A 26,533-nucleotide genomic window follows, 5' to 3' on the forward strand; every position below is an offset into this window, starting at 1 on the left:
ACACAACTGCTTTGAGTATAGCTCTGCAGTCAGTCATGGAGTAGCCTCTCTCCTGAAAGGAACTTCATGCTAGACCTAAGCTTTGTTGATGAGGCACTCAGTTTGTGAGGCTGAAATGTGTCTGCAGTTCATGGATTCTTTTCTTGATTTGGTTTGTTTTTGTTTTATTAACAGACTTAGATCTTCAGTCTAATAAACAAACATGAGTCATCTGAAGTTGCTTGCTGCTACTCTGAAGTGGCATGGTATTAAATTTCTGGAAAAGCAAAATATAGCCAGAAGGGTATTTTTACATGGCCAACGGTATGTTTCATCAGGAATCTCAGAACCATTCCTGAGTGGGAGTAATTCAAATTATGTGGAGGAAATGTATTATGCGTGGCTTGAAAACCCTGGAAGTGTACATAAGGTAAGTTGAAAATGTGACTGTAAGTGATAATATTAGGTTAAGAGTGGAATCGATTATTTTTTTCTTTTTTAACTTCTTTTATAAAAAGTCCAAAAAAAGGTCTTGTATGAAATGAAAAATGTGAAACTAATTTCCCACATATTGATTGTTGTAAGATGTGATCCTGCAGCTAAAAAAGTACAGAGGAGCCACAGGCATGGTGAGCTTAATGTAAGCTGCTCAGAAACTTTCAGCATTCCTCCATGGAAATGCTGTTCAAGCAGTCTGTTAAGTAATTAATTACATCTGGAAGAAGCCCCAAGATAAGGTGATATCAGAGGATACATTATATTAGTGCACGTGTGGATGTTGATACTTCTGAACTGCCTGGGAAAAATGAATGTTCATGTCCCTTTAGGTAGCTGTGGAAGTTGTAACCTTAAAACTAAATCTGAAATTGTCAAAAAAGCCTTCTTAAGTGTTTTGAAAAGTATTTTGTTGTGTTTCCCTCTCTAGGTGACATACATTTGTTTGCTTTTTGAAAAACTTTATATCTATTTCCCAAATCCTTTCTTGTGGGCAAAATACATAGACTTATTTTTAACAAGCTTTCTGCTGACAGGAAAGGTTCTTTTATGGTGATACATGTATAGTAACTTAAGAAGCTGATGAGAAGTCTGACAAATTCTAAGACAAACAAGTAATTTTCTAGAGAAGTAATGTGAATTGTCTGCAAAATGTTTACCAAATTGGTTGTGTGTTCCCTTATTCTCAAGGCACATGTATCAAAATGTCACGTAGAAGTTGTTGCGCTAAGTCTGGTAATCTGTCCAGGGGGTGAGGAAGTGGCGCATGTTAAGTTGGGGAAAGAAACAAAAAAAGCAGTTTTGTAGCTGGTTTGTGTTTTGGGGTTTTTTTGTTTGTTTTGGTTTTTGGAAGCTGCTTGTGAATTTAGTCGTGTTGAAAGGTGACATCTGCCGTGACAGTTCTGAAGACTGAATGCTGTTCACATGGCAGATAGATCCTGGGATTTTTGTGTTACACCTTAAGTTGGAAATGAATAGACCTTTTCCAGGGTGGCTTCTTCTCTCATCCCATCTGTCTTTGATTCCTAAGATGCAACTGCCAGCAGAAGTTCCAACCAGTGTAGTGCAGGGTAGTACATTGTATTGATGCATTTAATTAATTTCTGAGGAGCACTTGTGATGCGTTGGTGCTACAGATCAATATTAACCTTTCATTTTGAGGACACTGGGGGGATGAACTCATGCATAGGGAGTGTGTGTGTGGTGACATGTTTTTACTTGTTTTATTGAAGTTAGATCAACTTGTGGCAACCTTCTTGCCTTTAAGAAGACTGCAATTTCTTGCTCAGACCCTTTACAGTGGAGTGAGTTTTGCTGCTGGAAAGTCTTGCAGACTTCTGATCGGTCACAAACCTCAGTGAATGAACACACGAGCGGTACACGCTTAAATCGGCCGTAAGCAGGAGCCGGGGCTGCAGGCAGCGTCGCGGGAGCTGGCCAGGGTGCTGAACTGCCGGGCCCAGCCCGCAGTTGGGCTCCGCGTAAAGGCCAGCAGAGTCTTCTGCGCGGCCGGGAAACTCCCGGCGCCACCGCCCTAGCAAAGAGTTCTGCTAAGTTTAGCCCTACTTGTTATTTTGCTGGTACTTGGGAGGGGGGGAATGTGTGTGTGTGTTTGTGTGTGTGTGTGGGAATGCTAAAAATCCTGCTGAACGGCAATCCAGTTTGTCTGACAGTTCAGGCACGGTGTGGCAGTGGATCCTGATGAGATACTGCTGTTTGTAGCTTGAACAGTGACCCATAAATTAGCAGAAGTGAACTGACAGTGGAATCTAAATGTACTGGTGGAGTAGGGTGTGGCCTAGGGAGTGGATCTCAGGTAATTCAGGATGCATTTTAAAAATGTGTGAAGTCTGTCCCAGGTTAACTGTATGCAATATACTCACAGTAGTAATGAACTGAAGTAAATTCACTGTGTGCCTGGATTATGAGCCTTAAAAGAACATGATTGATGGGCATCCTGGGTGAATTAACAGCTATTCTTGTCTAAATAACTGTGTTTTTCACAGCCTTGAAAAAAAGGAGGGAGGAAAATGATGCTTACAAGTTTTGTTTCCTCAACAAAATCAATTTTTGGTTTCTTGAAAACCATCTTAATTTCGTCAACTGAAAGCTGTAAATACCTACCCAAGATTTTTGTGGACAGAGGTTGTTCAGTTTGGGCTTTAATATAACACATTAAAAATGTGAAGACTTGAACTCACACTGTGTTCTTAAAAATACAGAAGAGTTCATACTGTAGTTGTATGACTGTTGTGAACTTGTCATTCTGCTTTGACAAGTGGTGTAAGTCTTGGAAAACAATATGCAGAGACACCAATGGCTTATGTGATGTTTGTTTTGCTATTGTTAGTAATTAAGTCTCTCTGCAGTACTCATTTCATTGTTTTATCCAATATGTTTAGTATGGTTTAGAGAGACAGTTTGGGCTAGGTGTTTAGACATTACATTCTCTTTTGTCTTTTTCCTATATTTCCTATTTTTCCTCATGTTTCTTCTTGGATATCTTCTTATCAGAGGGGATGTGCCTTCTTCTAGTTGAGGAGATGAAAATGCTTTATTTTTCCTGGGCTTTAAAAATCATGCTCTGTTCACTTTTACTTAGCAACTACAATTAATCAAGGCTCCTTAAATTATTTCTCTCTCAGAAGATTTGACTGTACATACTGTATCATGGATGCTTATTTAAAACTGTTTGAAATATGACTGTCATGTTCCAATGACAATATTCAGCGTTACTAGCATTTTTTCATTAGAATCTCTCTATGTATACCATGGTTGTATATTCAGGAATATACATTTATATGCATAGGAGCTTTCATTCTTTGTGCAAATCCATTCTTGACGATTCTCTGTTTTTCTTTGTCTTTTGAATCTCCTATCCTTAGAGTAGCCAAAACAACAATCAAAATAAAATGACGTGGGCTCTGAAAAAGGCATCATTATTTCTCCTTGAAGCATGGTGTCAGGTCCATAGATCATAAGGGAGAAGCTTGACAAGGCTCAGTTATTACCATCACAAGATTAATTACAATACTGCATGGTTGGGTATTGAGTACATAATGCCTGCCATGTAATCCTGTATACAGTCACTCTACCATGAGTGTGTAGTCATTTGGAAAAGCATGGGGGTTTTGTTTTGATGTAGTCTATTTTTTTATTTTTTTTATGGTATAATGATGCTCAGTGCGTGTCTTGTAAGGCTTTACTGTCCTCGCTGCAGTTGATAAATATTGTGATGTCACTAGAAAAAAAACCAAATCATCAAGATAACTAATATGTTACTTGTTATTCTAAATGCAACACTGTTCATTATATGAGAACAAAATAGTGACACTAAATCACTTGAGTTTTACTATATTACTTGAGAAAATAATAGTTAACTACAACATAGATTTGCTGACAGGAAAAAAAAAGAATATATCACATATCACTATAGTAATTTTGTTTTTACAGATGTATTTTTCTATTATAAGACTCCTCTACTATTTTCTTAAAGAACTTTACTAATTTAGTTTAGAACCTGTAGGTTTCCTGTGAGACCAAGCTGGTCTTCTGTCTGTTCAGTCGCATGGCAAATGCTGTTGCCAAAGACTGACATTGATACACACGACTTGAAGACTATAATCTGGTATCAATCTTGAAAGACACTATAGAAATTTATAAAGGCTTTGATGGATGTGTAGCTAGAAAAAACTAATTTTCTGTAGCCAAATGATGTATTTTCCCTCCCTTCTGATTAAATGTCAAGCTTGCTAAACAAATCAATAAGTTAAAAGATGCCATAGGAGAAGATAGTGTGGGTTCCTTCTGTCCTAGCTGGCTGCATATTCAGATGTGAACATTTTCGTTATGTCTGTGAGTTTGCATGGAGAAAGGGCCCTATGCCTATTCTCCTTACACAGGTAGCTTGGTGGGAAGTCTACTTAGATTTTGTTAGCAACTGTCTTACAGAGCACTCATTTAAAAACATACATTTTTTTGTGCGACTGTGCTGTGGTAACTTTTACATCTAAATGAAAAGGTTTTGACCCAACAAAAGAATAGTTATATTACCGTCAACACTGTATGTGTGCCATGGTGTTGGAAAAGGTGAGGAAGGATTCTTAACATAAGCAAAGCGTGTTCTTTATTAAAACTTTGAATGAATACCAAATGTCAGTTTTGTCATGGATCCAAGTATGTGTTTGGAATTTCCTAATTTAATGAAAGTTAATAACTGTTTACTGTCAAAATAATTCCACCAATCTAAGTAGCCTTAGTTGTGAAATGAAGGGGTTGTATCTATTTTTCTCTGTCTGTGATATGCAGGTTCTCAGGTGAGGTGCTGCATAGGCATGGAACAACACTACTGTCCTTAATACAGAGTAGGAAGGTGTGTAAAGAGAATACCAGAAGAAACACAGTTGCACCGATAGAATCTTGTAAATCATTTATAGGATGTTGTGTAAATTCATACTTCTAATCTCAGCGCAGCTATCAAGGTGTCAAAGTAAGAAGAACATAGAAAATCGGCATAAGTGAGAGAAGATAGAAGGAATGAGTTCTTCATCAGTGTGTCTGGAACTGACCTCCAAGCATGATCTGTCCACCCTAATTTGTGATGGCATATAGAAGTTAGACTGTATTTAGCTGAAGTCCATGTAAGAATAGGGTGGTAAATTAGGTAAGGTTATTGTATTTTATATCACTGCAGCTTTGTATCAATAGAGAAATAAGAAGGGTGCATTAAAGCAGTGTTTTTTGGGCAGTGGCTTCATGCTAATGATGAGATTCCTGCCCACAGGTTCATTGAGTCCTCCCACTTCTATAACTTGAACTTGGAAGTTTGGGTGGTGTTTAGCTTTTGTGTACTGCCCCTCTCATAGTATTTCTGAATACCTTAAAGCTTGTAGAAATTTCAATATAAAGATTTTTTCTTAATGAAATAAGGATTTAAAAAATATATTTCTGTCATGCAGTGTTGGTATTACATTGTTTTGATTCTCATGTGTGTTCTGTAATGAATATATTAAGTAATGTTCTTTTTAAAATCAAATCTTTGGGCCACATTTTGTCTTTTATAGCAATGGTTTCTTAAAATGTAAATGTGTTAGTTCCAAGCTCACAGCCAGGCTAAATTACATGCACTGTACAGAATGAAATTGGCTTTTACAGTTCTTCTCTTCCAGTTACAAACATTTTAAAGTTTTGAAATAGTTTCACAGTTTCCTTGCCTAAGTTAGCTGAATTGAGGAAAGTGTTCTATGACCTTTCATTACCTTTTGTGGGAACTGTAAGCTAAGCACAAGTATTGCTTAGTCCCCCACTACAGTAGACTTTCTTTTTTGTTAGGTATAAACATCTTGGATGTTTTATCCCATTCTGCTGCTAATATATCTAATACCATTCTAACCTGAGACAGTGGCTGCCTCATCAGAATAGAAACAGTCCAGGAAAACAAGATTTGGGCATATGTGGAGGGAGTGGCTTGTGTAAAAGTACAGATGGAAATAAAAGGATCTTTCATTTGTTGTGATTCAGATTCTGAAATGTGTACTCTTCTAAAATTATGACTTGTACCTGAAGCCAGGTCCATAATTTCTTTCATAGTAAGGTAACCTAAGCTAGTGAGTAAAGGATCCAAAAGTCTCACTCGGAAAAGCTGTAATTGCTTTTAAACAGTTTCTTCAAGAAAGGCCCTTAAGGACTGATTCTGATTTAGCATATTCAGTGAGTGCCTTGAAGTATAATAAATTCTTTAAGTATCATTAAAGGAATGGATTAATTTAATGTATTAAGGTTTTCAGTTTTATAGGCTTGATACCTCTTTACCAGCAGCATAATATCATACCCATTACTGGTTGCCTGAGTAAATAGCACAGTTAAAAAGAACTCTGTGAATGAATAATGTATGAAGATGCTTTCCACTCATATGTGCTGGAGAGTTTTCCACTGACCAAGCTCAGTATAAGAAATGATCTGAAAATGGTGTTGTGTAAATAAAACACATAGTTACTACCCTGATGTAGACCTATTAGTGCTGTCTTTTTGCTGGCTGTTAGTGGTACTTAATACTGTAATGCAGTTAGGTGCCATTTGCAGCTTGAAGGAGCTGATTTTGGTTGAGACTTTAGTTTGAGATAATAAATTTTCCTTCTTTCCTTCTCTGTACACATGCCCAGTCCTGGGATTTGTTTTTCCGAAATGCTAATGCTGGCCAAGCATATGATCCCCATCTACCAGATCAGTTGGAAAGAAAGGCATCATTTCTTCAGAGCCATGGCCTGGCCCAGACACCGGGTAAAGCTGAAAAGCTTGTTGAAGATCATCTTGCTGTGCAGTCTTTGATAAGAGCATACCAAGTAAGTGTACTTTGGGGTAGGTGTGGAAGTGCTTCTTACATTTTTATTTGTCTTCTGATCTTAACTCTTGCCTGTTGTCTTCCTTCTGATCCATAATGTCTCGAACCTGGCAGTTGTATCTTCCCTGCACAGTGTCTGAACACTGAGGTCGTGGAAGCAGACTGGGATGCTCCTCTGTCTTAGCAAATTCCAGATTCAGATTACCCACATCCCTGATGCTTTTTATCTGATTTTTGCTCACTCCCCCCTTCTTGCCCTCCCCCCTACTCCCAGAGGGACAGAGAGGAGAAGTGAAAAGAATGCAACTGCCACGGGTTGAGATAAGAACAGTTTAGTAACTAAGGTATCACACAAATCACTACTGCTGCCACCAATAATAGTAATGATAAAGGAAATAACAAGCGAAGAGAATACAACACCTCAGCACCAGCCGACTGATAACTCGCCCCCCCCCCCAGCCCGACCAAGCACCGACCAATACCTCCTCCAACCATGCAGTCTCCTAGCCCTTCTGGGTAACTCTCAGTTACATCCTGGGCATGACGTGCTGTGGTATGGAATACCTGTTTGGTCAGTTTGGGTCAGGTGTCCTGTCTCTGCTTCCTCCTGGCTTCCCTGCCTCCCTGGCAGAGCATGAGGCTCACAAAATCCTTGGCCAGACCAAAACATCAGTGTTATCAGCTCTGTTCCTAGGCTGAAAGTCAAAACACAGCACTGCACCAGCTACCAAGAAGGAGAAAAATGAGTGCTACTGCTGAACCCAGGACACCCAATCAATACATGTAGTGTGAACTTTTAGATTCCTGATTTGAGGAGGATTATAGGTAGAGAGAGGAAAAATAATGAATTAACCAGGAACTGAATTTTGGGAGGATGATAGTACTGTTTGGGTTAGCTTTGATGAATGTCTTTTAGAGAGCTGTTCATGAAAGTTGACTTTGTTTCACATTCATGTTTATTTTTTTAACCTTTTTATTAAATTAAGAAATTAAGTCTAATATCCTAAGACTTTTAACTCCTGTCTGCTGGGATCAGAGGAATAGAAGAACAACTCTTATTTCTGTACACATCACATTGTCACCATTGTTTCAGTTATGAACCGTGTTATTCTAGCTGTTGGAGAGGTGTTGTAAAACAGTAAAAAGGTTTGTGAAGATAAAGAATATATGAAATTTGCTTAGAAATAGCTATGTAGAAAACAACTACTTCAGCCAGTTCACTTTTCCTTGCAGTAAAAAATGGTTGAAGAATTAGAGAAAATTGGAGAATGTTAGGCTGCTTTGACACCATTTACTTGAAAATAGTTCAGGGGTTGCCATTTTGTTTGCTTTATTTGAAAGACTGTGCCATGCAACTCAAGTGATGGAACAGAAATGTCTGTATAAATGGCAGGAACACGTGTTTTGCAACAATGAAAAAGGTTTCCCCAAGGCAACTGTTTTTAAAAGGTATTTAATACCCTCTAAATTCAGTGCTGAAGGGATATGATTAATTTGTGACCTTCCTTCACCTGATAATGAAATGAAGTGGAGGAAGATACAGAATTTTCAGTTTTCAAACCTGTCAGTATTTTATGGCGTTTCGTGGTAAACTGCTTTGTGGTCTGTTGAGCTGGTCTTCTGAAAAGGCAGTTAATCTCTTGCTTTTTTAATGTAGAACACTGCTTGCACTGAAAGGATTTCCAGTGAAATGTGTGTGCTTAACAAAAATGAGTCTATGTAAATTAATGTCTTGAGTCTTCTTTTATAATGTAGTTGTTAGAGGTTTTTTGCCTTTGTGTCTAGAAAATATGATTTTAAAGTCTAGTTTCAGGTCGTCTGTATTTGCACTCCGTCAAATTTATGGCAATTGTTGAAAATTTTCCATGCATGTGTTTTCAAAAGGTAGAGTTTTGCAGTTGCTACTATTTTCTGTATGCAGTGAAATAAGTGGAAGTTATTAAATATTGAGGAAAATACTGTTTTCTGGCTGAAGACCAAACTGCTTCTGGAGTGTAATATGGCAAATCGATTTGCTTTTCTGGGTTTTAGTGTTCTTGCTAATCTTCTTCCTCTTCCTACTAATACTGCAGAACAGATGTAGCTTGGGGAGGTGAATTCTTTTTCTGTTGATGATGCTTGAGACAGAATTGTTTGCTTAGTTCCAGGCAGATAGACTTTGTGTGTGGTAAACAATAAGGTGGCACAGATGTAGCCGTGGGCATTATTTGGCCCGTCAGAGTTTTATTACTGGTGATTCATGAGATGCAAAGAATCTCACAGGCCAGGCTGAATTTACAGGGCTGGTGGTTCTAAAAAAGATGCCGTATTTCTGTTTGCATATGAGTGGAAAGCATTTTGTTATGAATTCTCCTACAAATACAGAACATTTGAATAATGTTTTTACAAGTTACTTCTTGGTGAACCACTCTTTAACCGCACTCTATTACTGTGTGGTGCGATTCATTATTAATGTTGCAGTTTATGGATATGTTTTTTCAGAGACAATTAGAATACTAGTAGTGTAAATGAAATTCTACCAAGGTGATCTGAATTTGTCCTTAAAAAGAAAAACATTAAGGAGAAAATATTAATATATTAATTTATAAAAAGCTTTAAATTTGGTATATGAGAGTCATGCAAAAGAGAGATTAAAAAAATGTTTCATTTGTGGCTCTATTGAATCAATTAGTTATTTCTTCTATAACAATGTTATATGTTAATGTAAGATACTAATTCATAGCAACTTGTGGTGTGGATCAACACCAGTAATATTGATAACTAAAAGATGGCTAAATTCCCCACTAAATTTGTGTTCTTTGGTGTCTTTGAATGTCAATTTTATAATAGATGAAATTCCCAAAATTGCATGAATGAAAGTAACTGTTATCTGGTACTATCTGATGTGGAGCAGAGCTCATGAAGAGCAATCCTTTCACTTCCAGTGTAGACTTCTTCAGCACCAATCTGTGTTACAGGTCAGCAGTGCTTTATTTTAGTGTTCTGCAGGTGTGGGAAGGCAAAAATACAAAATGAATGAATTAGTAAATGGTAGGATATAGAGGAGTAATAGTTTCTTAATTCTGCCCAAAGATTTAGAGTATGATCTTAAAGTAGTTTTTTTTTTTTTACCTAAACTTCAGTGTAATTTTAAATTGTATGTGAGACAAAATAAAGCTAATGTTCTAATGTGTATTCAGTGATTATTAATAGAGGTATTGCATATATACATATCCAGACATATGGTGTACATATCCAGAGATACATATGCTTATTTCCTCATGGAAATATATGCTTATGATCTTATGGAAAAACTTGGGAAATATGAGCCTCTCATGACATTAGTGGTGGTTGTTTATTTGAATTCATGACTGATATACATACTATGGAGATATATACAGTGTTTTTTTCCCTTTGTCTGACTTTTGTAGATGTGATTTTACTTTTCTCTCACTTTCCTTCTATTTCAGATCCGTGGCCATCATGTGGCTCAGCTGGATCCCCTTGGAATTCTGGATGCAGACTTGGATTCATTTGTTCCATCCGACTTAATCACTACAATCGATAAACTTGGTGTGTGCACTGTATGCTTTGTTATTTGCAATGGTCGTTTGTCTCTTTTGTTTCATTGGGCTGAGGTGATGTAACGACATTTCAGGGAAGCTTCTGCCTTTTCTGCTAGCTTGTATCATGAAATAGTTTCTTTGGCGTCTGTAAAGAGGCTCAGATTTCAGGATGATGGAATTTCTACTCAGATCAGAGGTGAGATTCCTGTGAATTCATCTTCTGATGAATGATGATTATAAACACTTTATAAACCCCGAATCTTATGGTTTTGAGCCACACCAGAAATTAATGATAATCAATACATTAGGCCAAGATTCTGGTAATCTCATTTACTTTTATACCATTATGCTTGATACTTGTTTTGACTGGGGACATCGGAAGGCTAGTCAATAGGAAAACCAAATAAACCCAACTTGCTGGATAGAGAAAGTACATTTCATACCAAATTTGGATTCTAGCTTCTGATACTTATCCCTTCTGTGTAACTTGAAGAACTGTGTTTGAAGTTATCAGAAGAAAGCATGGAAAGTGTAGAATTCCTGACTCGTGTATGTAATTCACTGGTGATCATTTTAGTTTACAGCTGGAAGAGTGTAATACACTGGGGTCTGCTTTTGCAAAGGTTCTTCGGGTTGCTAAGAGGGCATGGCCTTGAGAGATTGCACTGATCAATTTCTTTGCTCTCTCTGCTTGAATAAAAAACCATCTGATTGATTTTTCTCTACTCTTCAATCTACCTGGTTTGTTACAAAGATGGTTTTATAACTGGTAAAGACACTGAATCAATTTTATTTTGATAGGTAGAGAAGCTTTTTGGACAGGGCATAAAACATAGTGCAAGTACTAGAGAGAACACATTCTGCTTAATTTTACTTTTAAGTACCTCTACTGCCTCTTTGCTGCTTTATTTTCTGTTTCTGGTGGTAGGAAAGAAGCAGTTCTGACCCTTTATCATATCAAGGCAGTGAAGTGCTTAAGACCAAATAGAGAGGTGCTTATTCAAATCACGGGTTCTTTTTGAAGTTTGTCAGCTTTGATTAAGGGAAAATACCTACTAGAAAATACATTAGACATTTACTGAGCAAATATAATTTGTTTGGAGCATGGGTGATTGCTAGCATGTCAGTGCAAATTTCTGTAAACTGTGCAGATAGTTCAGTACAGAGCATTGTGACTCACCAGAAGGCATCATACTGAAGCTCTAATGAGCATAAGAAAAACATGTTAGACTCTGAATGAGAAGGGGGGATGTGTCTGAGAGTGTAGCTGTGGTGATAGTTCAGTTTGTGAGGGAAAATATTTCTAACAGAGTCTTGGCACCACAAAAAAAAAGGAAGGATCTTAAATGTTGCTTATCCTTGAATGTTCCAGGCAGAAAACTTATGAAAGGTGTGTGTTGGTACCAAAAGTATTTTAGTGTTTGATTTTTCTGTGCATTTTCTTTGTCATGTCATCTGGTTTCTTTTTTGAGAAACTTTCTGGTAGGAAGTTTCTTCTGGGAGTTGCTTCTAAGAATGCAACTAGTTGCAGGTGTACCTACTGCATGATTCAGTTTGCAGAATTGTTTTCAGGAACTCTTTGATTTTGACGAGGTTATATCTCTTTAAACATGAGGTGGGTGATGCTTCAGTAAATATGCAGTGCTGTTGTACAAAGCACAGATGTTCTGTGTGTGCCGAGATTACTCCTGTACGTGTTCTGGTTTATGCATGGCAGAACATGAAAAGCCTATGAAGTCAGAGAAAGTCAGCAAAATAAAATAAAAATAAAAAAAGGATGCTAACACTGCTTGGTTTCAAAAGATACTAAAGCCCCCGTCATCCCCTGTGTCCCTCCCAGTTCATCCTTCTCTCTCTAAAAATTACATTAATTTTGTGCTGGAAAAATTTTCTATGGTACAAAAAAGGAGAAATAGTGGTACACAAACACTTTTTTTGGTTACTCCAGATTTGATATTTTAATATATTATTAAAATATTATTAAACCCCAAATGCACTATTTTAAAATATATTATTTTTATAACGCAAAATGTGTTGTTACTGACAGCACTATGTAGTAAAAGTGATGGTAACATAGGTCTAAGGCCTGACTTCAACTCTAAATGCTAAGTTCCATTATTATTTCATCTTTTAATTGCTTCCTTGCTTTCATCATCAGAAAATTCATTTAACAGGAAATAAGGATCACTATTCTATATTGATTTAAGCACTACATGCAGGCTTATCACTGTCGTACAGTGTTAAAGTGGATGCCTACAGCTTATCTGGAACCAAGATAAAAGAGTTCAAAACTAAAAGTAGAGAAGCTGTTTTTAGTTTTTTAAATATTTTTAGATGTCCACACACACATATATAGTTTTTATGTATATGGAAGTTTCTATAGCTGTATGTAATGTTATTGTAAGTTTTATAGATTTGCTTCTTACAATTGTAAGAAGCTATTTTTTCCTTTCTTTGTTTAACAGATTTAGATTAAACTTTACCATGCAAAGTCTTTAACTTGCATTGATATCAGTCTTTCAGTTTTATCTGTTGTGTATTTTGGCTTTTGAAACTGCAGAATAGTCAAGTTAAATATTTTCTTAAACCATATTCTCATTCAGAAGATGTTCAGATATGTTGAAATCAAGATGGGACAATATGCTTAAACAAGCCCTTCTTTTAGTAGTTGGGGGTGCATGTGTGAAAATGTGTCTGCTTTATAAGGGCCCGCTGATTGAGAAATAGAGCTGTACAGGTCATTACATGGCTATTTCAAATTTCCTATAAAGAAAAAGAAGGTGAACAGAGGTATCTTGAAAGATACACCAGAGTGTTTGCACAGTGTAACATCGAACAAGTTCTGTGTTTTCTTTTAGTCTATCCATTCATGTTGTATAAATTAGTCTACTGTGCTTCCTGCTAACTGGTTCTGTCTGTGAAAAGTGGTTCTTTGTGTTTGCTGCTCATGATAGAGCAAGGAAGAAATCACAGTCATTGCAGTTAGTTATTTTACTAAACAGTGAAGTGCAAGGTGTAGTACGGGGAGTTGATGGAATTTATGTGAAAATATAAAAAGGTTTGGGTGATTTTAATTCCAGTTGTTCTATCTGAGCATTTAAGAAAGAATGGTTTTGTACTTCTAATCAAATAGTAACTATTTAATTAAAACATTCCAGACTAGTGGATGCCTCCAAAATACTCACATTTTAAATTTTTAATCTGGTATCTTCTTTCTTGATATTGCTTTATTAAACTTAATTCGTGTTGGTTTGAAAAACAATGCTGATTTTCTTTTTGTCTCCTGTCCTGCTTCACAAATTGATAATGTACCTGTTGCAGGGTTTTATGGTTTACATGAATCAGATTTGGACAAAGTCTTTCAGCTGCCCACAACCACCTTCATAGGAGGAAATGAGAACAGTCTTTCTTTGCGAGAGATCATCAAACGATTGGAGGTCAGTGGGATGTTTTGTGATCTGTGGTAGTTTTTCATCCAAACAGAAGTGAATATTTTCCAGTTGTCAGTCATAAACTTACCATTTGTCAGTTATTAATAGAGCATGTAAGAAATCCAAATGATGTTAAAAACAACCCTTGCACTGTTTCTAGAGATGGCAGCACCATCGGTTTTGTTGCCTGCATATCTGAAATGCATAGATTAAGTATGAGTAGAAAAGAGGCGAATATGGTAGAATACTAACCTGGGCCCTAGTTCTGTAAAGAGCTGACATTGTTTCAAAGGAATAGAGCCTTTAGAACTTGTCTCTTTAATGTTCTATGACAGATAAAAACACCTTTGCACCTTACTACTCAGGATGCACAGGGGTTGCTCTCAGAACCTTTGCTTTAATGAGGCTTCTACCTAGGTGGAAATATGAGGTATGGGCACTAAATTCATGAAAGCCCAGCTGTACCCTGTCAATAGTGATGGTCCTTGTTTTCCATCCCCAGTCCTTTTTCTAGAGTTTCATTATCTGACAGGTGATACAGTTAAGCCACATTAAAGTTATCAAAGCTAAAATAATTGAAAGCAAAAATAGTTAGAAGGGATAAATATAATTAGAAGGGAACTCCAAATAGCAGAACAGTGAGTAGGAATGAATTTGTAAACTACTGAGCTAGTAAGTACTGGGTATTTCTGATTGTCCTTTTAACAGGATGTTGGAGTACTGAAGTTGTCGATATTTCTGTTGCACAGTAGTGAAATCCATAGGAGTAAAAAGGACTAGGAGTGAGGAAATAATTTAAAGGATGAAATACAGAACTGAATATCCAAGAATGTAAAAATAAAAGCATGTAAGAGTTCATGGCTTTGACCTGTTGCAAGTGTGAGAGAATGTATTGACTTGCACATCTGACTATTACATCAGCTTAGCTGATGCATGGTAGCTTGTTAAGTCGCATTTCTGTTGCACTATTGAGCTCTATATTTGCTTTCTGGTTTTTGCACTGCATGCCTGTGCAGCAGGTTTCAGGAGATAACCCTGAAAATTGTCATGTGCAAATAAATAGGCAAAATCAATAGCAAAATCTAAAAACCTTGAGGAACTGAACAAAGAGAAGCGACACTCAAGTTTTCCTCTTCAGGGCTTTGGATATTTTTTTTAATTAAAGTTAATATTAAATTCATTTTTAGAGGCAGTAGAGAGCACACACTGTGTTCAGTGTGGGTTTGTCTCAAATCACACTCAAATTGGGTCTTAGTTCTGTTGACCTGGATTTTGGACACATTTTTATGGAGAAATATTCTAAGGTAAGAAGACGAAAATGAAAAAAATGCAGCAGGGAGGTAAAACTTCTGAAATGTCTTTGAATTTTTTCCCTACCCTTTCTCTGCTCTCAGCTTCTTGGCTTCTTTTTTGAGATTTCCAGTCTTCTTAGACTTGACAGTTACCAGATAATTTGCAGGAGGCTTCATAGCTGTCCTCTCATTGTCTTTATGGCTTGATTTCAGGTGACATTTAAAAAAGACAGGGTAAATTCTGATGAATGTCATGAAATCCTTGCTGGTGCATCTAAAGCAAAGACTATTACGCCTGAAAGAACAGTAGTGAGTTAGGTGAAATATGCCAGTCAGTTTAAGGCAGGTTTATTCACCTACCTGGAATGTATAACCAAATGAGAGTCTTCCAGATTCCAAATTTTGAAATGTTACCTTGTAGATAAAGTTTTCTAAAGTTGATTTAGTAAAATAATATGTTTGCTTATAGGATTACTGTGGGGAAGATACAGTGGAAAAGGAAGAAGACAAGATAGCTTTCAGAGAAATAATATATGCAGAAAATGTAATTTGAAAAATATATTTGTTTCTTCATGGCTCATTAACTTCCAAAGCCTATGTGTTGGTGTTTTCACATCATAGAATACCTACTGCCAACACATTGGCTTGGAGTTTATGTTCATCAATGATGTGGAGCAGTGCCAATGGATCCGGCAGAAGTTTGAGACCCCGGGAGTTATGAAGTTTACTAATGAGGAAAAAAGGACTTTGTTAGCAAGGCTGGTGCGCTCAATGAGGTATTCTGGGGTGACACTTGGGACTGCTCTGTGACTGCTGGATGTAAGCTGGTGTGGGAAGCTAGTGTGGTCTGTAAATTGCTGAGGTGGAGGGGAAGAGTCTAAGTGAAATCGAATACAAGTGGGTGTACTTAATCTGGCTGTGATATCAAAGGGAAGTGTGCTGTGAGGTGGGGTCAGGGTCTTGTGTAGTGAATGTTAGTATTCCATTTCCTTAAAAGGCAGGTAGTTCTGTAACACTTGTGCAGCCTTTAGTGGCATATCTGGCAATGTTTTCATTGGCTTGCAGAGATAAACTGGGGGAAAAAAATGTTTCAGCAGACTAGTATTATGCATCTGTACTAGAGATTCATAATTTCAGAAAATAGGTGTCAGAACAACACTGGATACTGATCTGCTGCTGTATTCTATCTACTGTGCAACTTCATAGCACCATGATCGAAGGAAGCCATCCCAGTGTACAGTTCTTACAATTTGAAACAGTTTGTATATCCTTTGATAAACACAAGAGTTAGAAATTTATAAAAATACATTTTTACACTAAGCTTCTATTTTAAAAGGTTTAAAAATGAAACACTTACTGAAGGTGTTGGAAGATATTTTTGCCAGGTATTTTGTTTGCCAATATTATAGCAAGATTGTCTCATTAAAAGTTTAATTTAAACAGAAATAAAAAAAGTCACGTAGTGGTCAGGTAAGTATTGCACTTGAGTAAGTTTGTTTAACAAGCCCTCAGCATCTCCATTTATCTTGAGGCAAGAATTCTGCTTTCATTCCTGTGTAAGCTGTGGAAAGATGTGGGGTTTCTATAAGCATGAAGGAGCCAAACATTCATCTTCTGCCAAATTTCTGGTTGTGCTCTTGAGGTTTGTACCTTTGTAAAGTGGATAGTAATAATTTTGCTCAAGAATACCATTTTCAAAAATGTTCATTCCAAGTACTTCATAGTTCAGTACTCAAAACTGAATTTTAAAGTTGGATTTCTCATCCTTGTACTGTTCACTGTATGTTATTGAGCAAAGGGTCATTTTTTAACTATTCTCCTGTAAAAGTACTCTCTGTATATCATTGAGCTACTGTGTGTATGCGTTAGTAAACAGTGTGTCGTGGTTGAAGCCCAGCCACTTAACTCAGTCCCACCCAGCTGCCTGCTCACCCCTGTCCCTTTTCCCCTCCCCAGGTGGAATGGGGGGGGAGAATAGAAAGAATGTAAAGCCCACAGATGCGACTGTGAAACAATGTAGTTCTGTAGTACTGCAGTTTGCCTCCAATAATGAACTTTCTGCTTGGCCAGTACTGGCTTGCTGCAGCAGTAAGGAGGAAAACAGTGTGTACACCACTTCGACTTGTCATGTAGGACTTGCTGTTCACATGGGACCTCACCTGCAATTTATATAAAGTGGCATAGCCCATCAGACTTCCCTGAGGAATTCTGATAGCATAGCTCAGCTGAGGGTCTGGTTTGTTGCTTGGATGGTTGAATTGTAAGGGTATTGATGGGTAAGCTAAGGAAAGTCATTCAGCAACTCTTCATTTTGCTGCTTTTAGGACTTCAATCTAAAGAGATAAATGTCAGCATTCTAAGTGAGGAATAGGGCAAGTATTAATGGATTATGGCAGCATTATGAGTTGAGGCATGGCACAGATGACTTAACCAATACAGTTATTTTCATGAAGATGTATTTTCTTTGCCTTTTATATCCCCAAGCTTTACAACATATAATCCTTTCAATGTCTGTTAAAAGGTACTTTTTAAACACTCACATTGCCTCTGGCCCAAATGCATTAAAGAATGAAAGAACATAGAGCTGTCTGGGATTGACATCTTTCTCCAGCTGAAGCTGAGGCAGAGATACCAGTGTCCTAGCTCTTTCTGGCACATTACCAACTGTTACATCACATGGTCTGAGAGGAGCCCTGCTGTTGAATAGGACCTGCGAAGTAGGCATGCTTTCTACTGTGGTTTTCTATAAGCATTTAATTATTACTTGCAGAAAATGCAGGTTCTGTTCTGTTTTCTTCAGTCCATAGAAGAGACTTCTTTGCTGTCACTCTGCCTTCCCAGTTGGCAGTATACGTTTTGTGTACATGGGAAGGAGCAGAGTTTAACTTGGGAAGTGAATTTGTCTGAGATGGAGACTTATCTTCCTGTCTGAATTGTTTCAAAGTCCCAGCAGATACTTCTCAGAGGAGAAAGATTGTTTAATTCTCTCCTATGTCTCCTCTCTACACGTGGCTTGCTTCCAGAGGCCTAAAAGCATGTATTCACATATGTTTTAAAACAGTGTAATGTAATTTTATTTGCTAAAAGATGTTTGACAACAAATGAGATTTTGTTACATCATCTTAATATAAACACTGTTTCTTGTTTTGGTTATGTTTTGTTTTGTTTCTTTTTGACAAAGATTTGAAGACTTCCTTGCTCGCAAATGGTCTTCTGAAAAGAGGTTTGGTTTGGAAGGATGTGAAGTAATGATTCCTGCACTTAAGACTCTCATTGACAAATCCAGTGAAATGGGAATTGAATACGTTATAATGGGGATGCCTCATAGGTAATGTTGATGGAAACCTCCCAGCAGATGAGCTTATTGTCTTAAAACAAGTTTTGAGTTCTAGAAGTTTATTAAGGAACTTGATATTAGGAGCATCTAGTGTAGCAAGAGCTGGACATAGCAAGTAATGGAAACGTAGAACTGTAACAAATACCTGTCAGTGAGAGGCTACAGGCTTCACAGGTAAATGTTAGCAAAACTCTCTTCAGTGTACTTTGAAGCTGCAAGCAAATGAGGCAGCAGCAATGGTATCTATCCCATTGCATAGAGTCTAGAACTGGGATGGCTTGGCAAGATAGTATCAAACTTACTTTTGCGGTCTGCATTTAATTAATTATTAATGTCATTATATTAAGACTTTTAGATAGCTACAAAATTCATTGCTCCTGCTTGGGTAACAGGGTGTTATAAAACATCTGCAGGAATGCATTGGAGGAGCTTTGCAATGGGAAGAAGGGTAGAATGAAGGGTTTCAGGTTTAAAAGTTTGAAGTGAACTTCTTGTGAATTGTGACAGGATGGCTTGCTGATTTTATAAGCTTCATACATTAACTCTGTTATTACCATTTCTGAGACATAACTGTGGTTGGAATTCTTTTTAGAGGTAGACTGAATGTGTTGGCTAATGTAATCCGAAAAGAGCTGGAGCAGATCTTCTGTCAGTTTGATCCTAAACTGGAAGCAGCTGATGAGGTAAGATGCTTCTTCAGTAAATCTGTGTAGAGAGGTCAACATTCAAGGTAGTGTTATAGTCATTTTGCTCATGTTTATTATGAAAAGAACATTGTCAGCTGCTGAAATGCGTGTCTTCTTTTGTAGTTTGAGCAGTATGATTTGGTGAAATTTCTTAACAAATTTAAAGACTATACTGTACCTCTAACATGCAGAAGGTATCTCAGGAATGGTTCTAGATAGTTAAGTTCCAGGTCATTTGACAGTTTGTAATCCCTGAGCATATTTCTTTGTTTTATATAAATGAAAGGAGTGTTGATATTTTGTAAATATTTATCAGAAAATAAAATAGGAACAGTGCTCCAGTTTGAAATTATGGTGTCACGCCCGTAGTGCATATTGCTGTACAGTTAGCTAGATGCATTTTTCAGAATGAAAGAACAACTTTTTGGTGTAGTCAATAGGATGTAGCTGATATAAATGACATTCCTGAATTGTGACTACATCTTGCGTGTTAGGGATCTGGGGATGTAAAATATCATCTGGGAATGTACCATGAGAGGATCAACCGAGCAACAAACAAGAAAATCACTCTGTCCCTGATGGCTAACCCTTCTCACTTGGAAGCAGTTGATCCCGTTGTGCAAGGGAAAACAAAAGCTGAACAGTTTTATCGTGGGGATACAGCAGGGAAGAAGGTAAATATTGTGTAATGTAGTAACACTTACTGATAGCTTTTCATAAGAATAGCTTACCAGTAGTTTTGTATCACAGAGTCTTTTCCTCTTACACCTGTTGAACTAGATAAAGTTTTTTACATGCTACCTCAAGGGTAACTTCAGGAAGTAGGCTTAAACTTTCTTTCATTTGTGAACTAAGCAAGGACAGCAGAATGCTGAGAAGTCTCTGGTTTATTATAAAAAGACAGTTCTATTTTGTAAGCATTACAGAGATATGGAGCAAAAAAAACCTGCTGAGAGGATTAAATTGCAGTTCTGCTTTCTAATATATGTGTGTGGATGTGTGTGTATAATTCTCCCTTTAGGTTATGTCCATATTATTGCATGGGGATGCTGCCTTTGCAGGACAAGGAGTGGTTTATGAGACATTTCATCTTAGTGACCTGCCATCTTATACCACGAATGGCACTATTCATGTTGTGGTCAACAACCAGGTAACAAGTAGAGCGTTTTCCAATCACTTTGTCTTCTGAATAGTTGCTAGTGTATTTGGTTTTATTCTTGTTTTCATTAGCTGGATGCATTGTCCCCTCTGTTCATCAGAATGATTAGGATGTTTCTGAAAATTGTCATAGGATCTAGCAACTCTTACTGAATAATATTTTATTACCTATATTTATTTCATTCAATTTGTGAATTGTTTGTTTTGTTTTGTTTTTAAGGGAGCAAAATGAAGCTAGCTAGCCAAAATGAAAAGCTGATACTGCTGCTGTCTAAATGACTAATAAATGAAAATCTTAAACATTTAAAACAAAGTAGGGGGTGATGCCCAACTTATTTTAATGGAAGTTTCTGGAATTTTTAGATTGGCTTCACCACAGACCCCCGTATGGCCCGTTCATCTCCATATCCTACTGATGTTGCTCGTGTGGTCAATGCTCCCATTTTTCACGTGAATGCTGATGACCCTGAAGCAGTAATGTATGTATGCAGTGTAGCTGCAGAATGGCGAAACACATTCAATAAAGATGTGGTGGTTGACTTGGTAGGTCTTGATTTTTTTCATTCTGTGTATTATGTACTACTCTCTTGTTTTTATGTGGCTTAGAAGACCCAGTAAAGAAACATACTTTGATTTTAAAGGCCTTTAGTTTCTTCATTTAAACAAAGCAAAACAGTAATAGGTCCACAAGAATCCGTAATTGTTTTTATACCTCCTAAAACCTGTGTAAAACTATTAAATGGAAAGTTTGCATTTTACATTTCTTCCTACCAACAGAAACAATCTTTCCTGTTGTAGGTTTGCTACCGTAGGAGGGGGCACAATGAAATGGATGAACCGATGTTCACCCAGCCTCTAATGTACAAGCAGATTCATAAGCAGGTGCCAGTGCTGAAGAAGTATGCTGACAAACTGATTGCAGATGGGACTGTAACACTGCAGGAGTTTGAGGTACACATCAGCAGAGTTAAAGCAAACCTAAGAAGCTGTCAGTAGGAAGACACGAATGTCACTGTATACTGTTTGCTGAAGTGTGACTGTCAGCTATGTTTGGTGCTTCAGTTCTGTCTCATTCTAGAGTAATACTTACAAATTCAGCTCTTGGTACTCTCCTTTGTAACACCTGTTTAATAAACTAAATTATTTATTTAGAGTAATGTGGGTAAGCATGTCTCTAGTAGGCAATTTAATCCTAGATAAAATTAAATTGTTTGCATAATTGTAATTTTCTTCAGAAGTTAAATAACTAGGTGTTTTATACTGAATGATAGGTCTCATCTGTAATATACAAAGGTGTTTTAAAATGAGAGTTTTTGTCTTACAGGAAGAAATTGCAAAGTATGATAGAATATGTGAAGAAGCATATACTAGATCTAAGGATAATAAGATCCTACATATCAAGCACTGGCTTGATTCACCTTGGCCTGGTAAGGAGCGTCCTTTCATTTATCCTAGTGTTAATATTGTTGTGCTTTTATTTTAAGTCCATATTCTAGGACTCTTAAATGCTTTTTGTCAGACAGTGTTCCTTTAAAACAGAATATGTGACCTTTGTTTTGCTGTTAATAGTAAATAAAGCATTCTGTCAGATCAGCTTGAAAGAGTTGCTTTTGTTAAAAACCATGCAAAGTAAGGTGTGACTTTGAAAAAGGTGTCTTTTCAGTTTAGTAGAGAAGTGTTTTTCCTGTAATGTTAATAGTGTCTCTGCCTTCAGAGATATATTTTTTTTGAGGGATTGAGGTGCCTTATGCCTTTTATTGGCTGCCTCTGCCCACATAGTCGGACTTCAAAGGGAGTAAAGACAGAAACAAATAAAACCATTGTGTGCCTATAAGGTTAAGTTCTGTTGTCATACAATCAAAATGATCGTGTCTCCCAGTGAAAGGTGAAGAACTAGGTTTATATTGCTGCTTAGAATGTCTTCTTAAGAGTTGTGAGTTTTTAAATTAGTTGTAGATAGTGTAGGTATATCTTGATCAGTCTTTGAACTTCTCACTAAATTTTTTACTTCCAGGATTCTTTAATGTGGATGGAGAACCCAAGAGCATGTCTTGTCCTCCAACTGGCATTTCAGAAGACCTGCTGACTCATATTGGCAATGTAGCGAGTTCAGTGCCAGTCAAAGACTTCAAAATACATGCAGGTCAGCTATATTCTTTGCTTCTCCTGGTGGCTGGGTTTCTTGCTCAGATTTTGTATTTCTGCTGCTGGGTCATTTTCTAAAGAGGAAAATGCCTGTGATTTTTATTTTAACTCTTCCATCCTATGGGCAAGGAGAATGTGACAGTTAACATCCTGCTGCTTGTTCTCAGCATAATGTTCTTTCAGTATCATGCCACTTCTGTTCCTAACCTCATTAAAATAGATTTTCCCCTGAGTGTGAGGAAAGACCTCTGAAAGTCTCTTTATAATGTTAATACCTTCCATTCTTCAAGTCCTTGTGGAAACTGCTGCCTCTATGCAGCAGGTTTGTGGACTCACTGGAAGGTAAGGCACCCATCTCAGGAAGCACTATTAATGTGTTTTTTTAATGCTAAAACCAGTGGTAATATGAGGTGCACCTATGACACTTGTAGTTAATTAACTTTCTATGCAGGAATATATCTAACTTGTGTTTTGTCTTACCAAGTTATAAAACCTTCACTGTAAGAAAACAGCTGTTGTTTGCCAACTGAAAACCTGTTGGCAGCTGCTACAAATTTCCCATTTATATGATATTCGTAGTATTGATCAGTCCAGCCTGTTTCGCTTTGCAGCATCTCCAGAAGTCCAGTAAGACAAATGCCAAGGAAAAATGAGAGTGAGAAAGAGAGAAGAAAAAAAATCATGAACCCAATAGCTGATATTTTCAGTATCTTATAAAACAGTACTTGGTGTTAGAGGTGTGAAAGTAAATCTTTAGGAAGAAGTATTCCACCATGAGACTTTCTTTATTGTCCTCAGTAGTTTCTGACACAGCCAGTCTTATTTTCTTGTTCTAAACCAAGGCATGAACATTACACAACACTTTGCCTAGGAAACAAGTTATTTTACTTTGCTAGCACTTTAATTCCAGAAGAACAACTTGTCGACCCTATTAGGATCTGTGTTTGAGTTAGCCAGTGGGGAAGGAGAATAGTGAATATAATATGGATATAAAAGACCTCTCAAGTAAGTCCATTGATTTTTGATATTTATTCCAATATAGGACTCTCTCGGATCTTGAGAGCCCGCTTGGAAATGACCAAGAACAGGGTAGTTGACTGGGCCTTAGCAGAATACATGGCTTTTGGCTCTTTTCTAAAAGAAGGAATCCACGTCCGACTAAGTGGACAGGATGTGGAGAGGGGTACTTTTAGGTGAGTACAGTGATAACTGTTAAATGCTGTCCCATACTTAAAGAAACACCTTGGCATTTTTCAAACAGTATGGTGATCTGTGGGGAAGGGCAAGTTGGGGCTATTACGCATCAGTCTAAATGTTCGGCATTCTGGCACTCGAGTAGTCAAATCTCCTGTGTCTCTGTATACAGCATTTTAAAGAATTGTATTTAAAGCAGAGCAAATGTTCCTAGATATTTTCTTCTTTTTTTTTCTGAAAAAGAGAAATTATATATTTTTTCTTTCTGCTTTTTAACTAAAAATTCAACTGCAATTCATCCAATTGCTGAGAAGTAAAAGAAGGGTATTTGCTGATGCAGATCATGTAGTCTTTTAAATACCATTCTAGTGATGGCTACCTGAAGCTTGGGTATCCTGTGAGCAAACATGTTGACAATTGGCAAGCCTTTTTAAAGTGAAATAAGGTCCTTTGTACTGAGACTGCGTATGACTATGGAGCTTGAAGGAATGCAGAATCTGATCATTCGGTAAAGTATATACAGTTCTGCTGCCTTACCTGATTCTCCATGGAGTAACATGTTAACGATGTGTTTAATTGCAGCCTTTGATGCGAAGCTCATTGCTGGGGGTGAATGAACTAGCAGCTGCACTGTGCTTCATTGTGAATGCTTGCAGAAAAGAGAGATAAATTTCAGTGCCTGACTTCTCTGGAACAATGCTGTGTTTCTGTGCTGAGGTTCATTTAGTATCCAATCTTTTGGACATTCTTCATTTGCTCCTATAAAAAAATGGCATGTTTAACAAAATCCTTTGGACAAGACATGAAAACAAAACTGAAAATTGTGACATTTCCACCCCCTACACTTCTGGTTTCTTATTCTCATTTATTTTAGTACTGTGGTCTTGTAAAGTGGTGATCCTCTCCTGGGAGAGGATCATACATGTTCATTGTTCAGTGGACTACCCATTTGTTTCAGGAGGGCACCTAGTTGTGTCTAGCACACACCTATAGACTTGTCATGAGAATAGTATTCTCAGTTCTCTTCTTTGGTGGAAGAGGATTTTCCAGAGCAATCATCCAGATTTTTCTTGATGTTGAAGATAAAAATAATTGTTATGCTCACAGCAGCATAGGGAAAAAAATAAAAAAACTTGTTGAAATAAAAACCTATTCAAGTTGGTGAAGACTAGCTAAGGATTCATGTGCCATATGGATTTTATTATTCAGTCTTATCAATAGGCAGAAGCTGGATAAAGCTGCAGATAGAACCACTGGGCCCCTTCTCATCTTGGAGACACATTCTGGAGAAGCGAAAGAAAGGGGAAGAGAGAGACTTGATTTTGTACTGATTTGATGTCAGTAAACCTGATACTTGCACAACAGCAGTATCTGGCTTGTATGTCTGTACATTTCTGGCTGTCTGTCTATGCTGTATGTCTATGTCTATCACCTTTTGCTGGGGAAACACAAAACTGTGCTGAAGAAGCTTATCGCCTAGCTAGGCCTTCTGTCTTTGACTGAATGGCAAAATTAGCATAATGGTGGCAAAAATTTTTTCTACTTAACAGCTGTCTAGTATGTCTGTTTTCCCCTTTCTACCTACTTCCCTCCCTATGATTTTCTTCAAGTATTCTTTTCTTGGCCTTATGTTGTTGACTCCTACATAAATTTCAGAGCTCTTTCGCTACCATTTGTTTTATAGCAAAGGGAAGCACAAAAAGATTCAGTCCCCAGTTCAGTGTTGGCAGCTGTACAAACACACAGTATTTGTTACCACTGTAGTAACTGTCCTTATGTTAGCAGTTGTAAAGCTGGACATATTGGTGTGATTCACTCAGTTAGTCTGCTCAGGGAGTTAATGGATTACAGTAATTACTTCAGTCATCTCTGTTTTGGTAGCATTCCTCTGTGCCTCATTCTAATGCTGATTAATGGTGTTCTATAGAACTGTAAATGGTGCATGTGAATGGAAATAACAGGAAAGAGGATATAACTGCTTCAAGTCTTTGTGCTGAGATTTGATTCGATTACATTTTTGCATAAAAGGCAAACAGTTGTTTTAAGGAAAAGATTAATAGAATTTGCCAGGGAGGTAAAGATAAATGCTTTTAATAACAATTTTATTAATCCTTTTTTGTTGTTTGTGTTTTTTATTTGTTTTTGTTTGAGTTTTTGTTCTGTTTGGGGTTTTGGGGGTTTTGGTTTTTTGTTTTTTGTTTTTGTTTTTTTTTTATACTTTAAATGATCGGTTCTATAGCATCAACCTCCATACTCCTTTTCCCCTTCCCCCTAGTTCTTCTAGGGGGAAGGTATTTTCAGTTTCCATGAGCGCTTGAGATCAAGCTTGTATAGTCAAAGTCCATATTAGACAGGTAACTGTATCACTAGATTTCAGCCAAACCAGGGTTGTGTGTAAAGCAAAGGTAACTGTGTTGCTTGCATGCTTTCTAGGACATAACTTTGATGTTTATCTTTCAAAATAGGTCTGTTAAAGCCCAAAGTTATTCTTAACTAATAAATTGCTTTCAACAACTATTTGCAGCCATCGTCATCATGTGCTTCATGATCAAGAAGTTGACAAGAGAACGTGTGTTCCCATGAATCACCTCTGGGAGCAGCAGGCCCCCTATACTGTCTGCAACAGCTCCCTTTCTGAATATGGTGTCTTAGGTATGTCTTGGGGTAATTATCTGACAGATCTTAATAGATCTTAAACAAGATGTAGGAAATTATGACTGCTAATTAAAAGGATTTTTTTTTCAGACTTTAATGTGGTTAAGCTTTCTGGGTGCAAAGTTTTACTTTGTTACTTGCGTTTGGCAAGTCTAAAACCAAATGCCTCCTTCTGCTAGTAGCATTTAATAATAAGCAAACTCTGCCTTTGTGGTATTTTGACATTATCATAATAGTCATGTTTTTGATCAGGTGAGAACCAGGAATTACAGAACA

General features: G+C 37.2%; 1 protein-coding gene and 1 long non-coding RNA gene across 3 annotated transcripts in view; one reads left to right on the plus strand and one right to left on the minus strand.

Annotated features, from left to right (window-relative positions):
- The window catches only part of LOC133223239 (uncharacterized), a 318,819-nt gene that overhangs the window by 69,691 nt on the left and 222,595 nt on the right, over positions 1 to 26,533 (minus strand). The window lies entirely within an intron of this gene.
- OGDHL (oxoglutarate dehydrogenase L) overlaps positions 181 to 26,533 on the plus strand; it is a 46,111-nt gene continuing 19,758 nt past the window's right edge. For both annotated transcript variants that reach the window (XM_061373767.1, XM_061373768.1), the window contains exons 1-15: positions 181 to 409; positions 6,636 to 6,815; positions 10,264 to 10,366; positions 13,681 to 13,796; positions 15,704 to 15,858; positions 18,264 to 18,410; positions 19,012 to 19,102; positions 19,600 to 19,779; positions 20,127 to 20,255; positions 20,627 to 20,806; positions 21,062 to 21,214; positions 21,588 to 21,690; positions 22,278 to 22,406; positions 23,451 to 23,601; positions 26,127 to 26,254. In XM_061373767.1, coding sequence (XP_061229751.1) covers positions 203 to 409; positions 6,636 to 6,815; positions 10,264 to 10,366; positions 13,681 to 13,796; positions 15,704 to 15,858; positions 18,264 to 18,410; positions 19,012 to 19,102; positions 19,600 to 19,779; positions 20,127 to 20,255; positions 20,627 to 20,806; positions 21,062 to 21,214; positions 21,588 to 21,690; positions 22,278 to 22,406; positions 23,451 to 23,601; positions 26,127 to 26,254 — 2,152 coding nt within the window. In that variant the 5' untranslated portion in view covers positions 181 to 202. The remainder of the gene's footprint in view (positions 410 to 6,635; positions 6,816 to 10,263; positions 10,367 to 13,680; positions 13,797 to 15,703; positions 15,859 to 18,263; positions 18,411 to 19,011; positions 19,103 to 19,599; positions 19,780 to 20,126; positions 20,256 to 20,626; positions 20,807 to 21,061; positions 21,215 to 21,587; positions 21,691 to 22,277; positions 22,407 to 23,450; positions 23,602 to 26,126; positions 26,255 to 26,533) is intronic.

The sequence above is a fragment of the Neopsephotus bourkii genome, unplaced genomic scaffold (genome assembly GCF_033783945.1).
Source record: "Neopsephotus bourkii isolate Nb327-2 ecotype Australia unplaced genomic scaffold, CSIRO-AGI_Nbou_v1 NB_1634, whole genome shotgun sequence".
NCBI classification, from domain to species: domain Eukaryota; kingdom Metazoa; phylum Chordata; class Aves; order Psittaciformes; family Psittacidae; genus Neopsephotus; species Neopsephotus bourkii.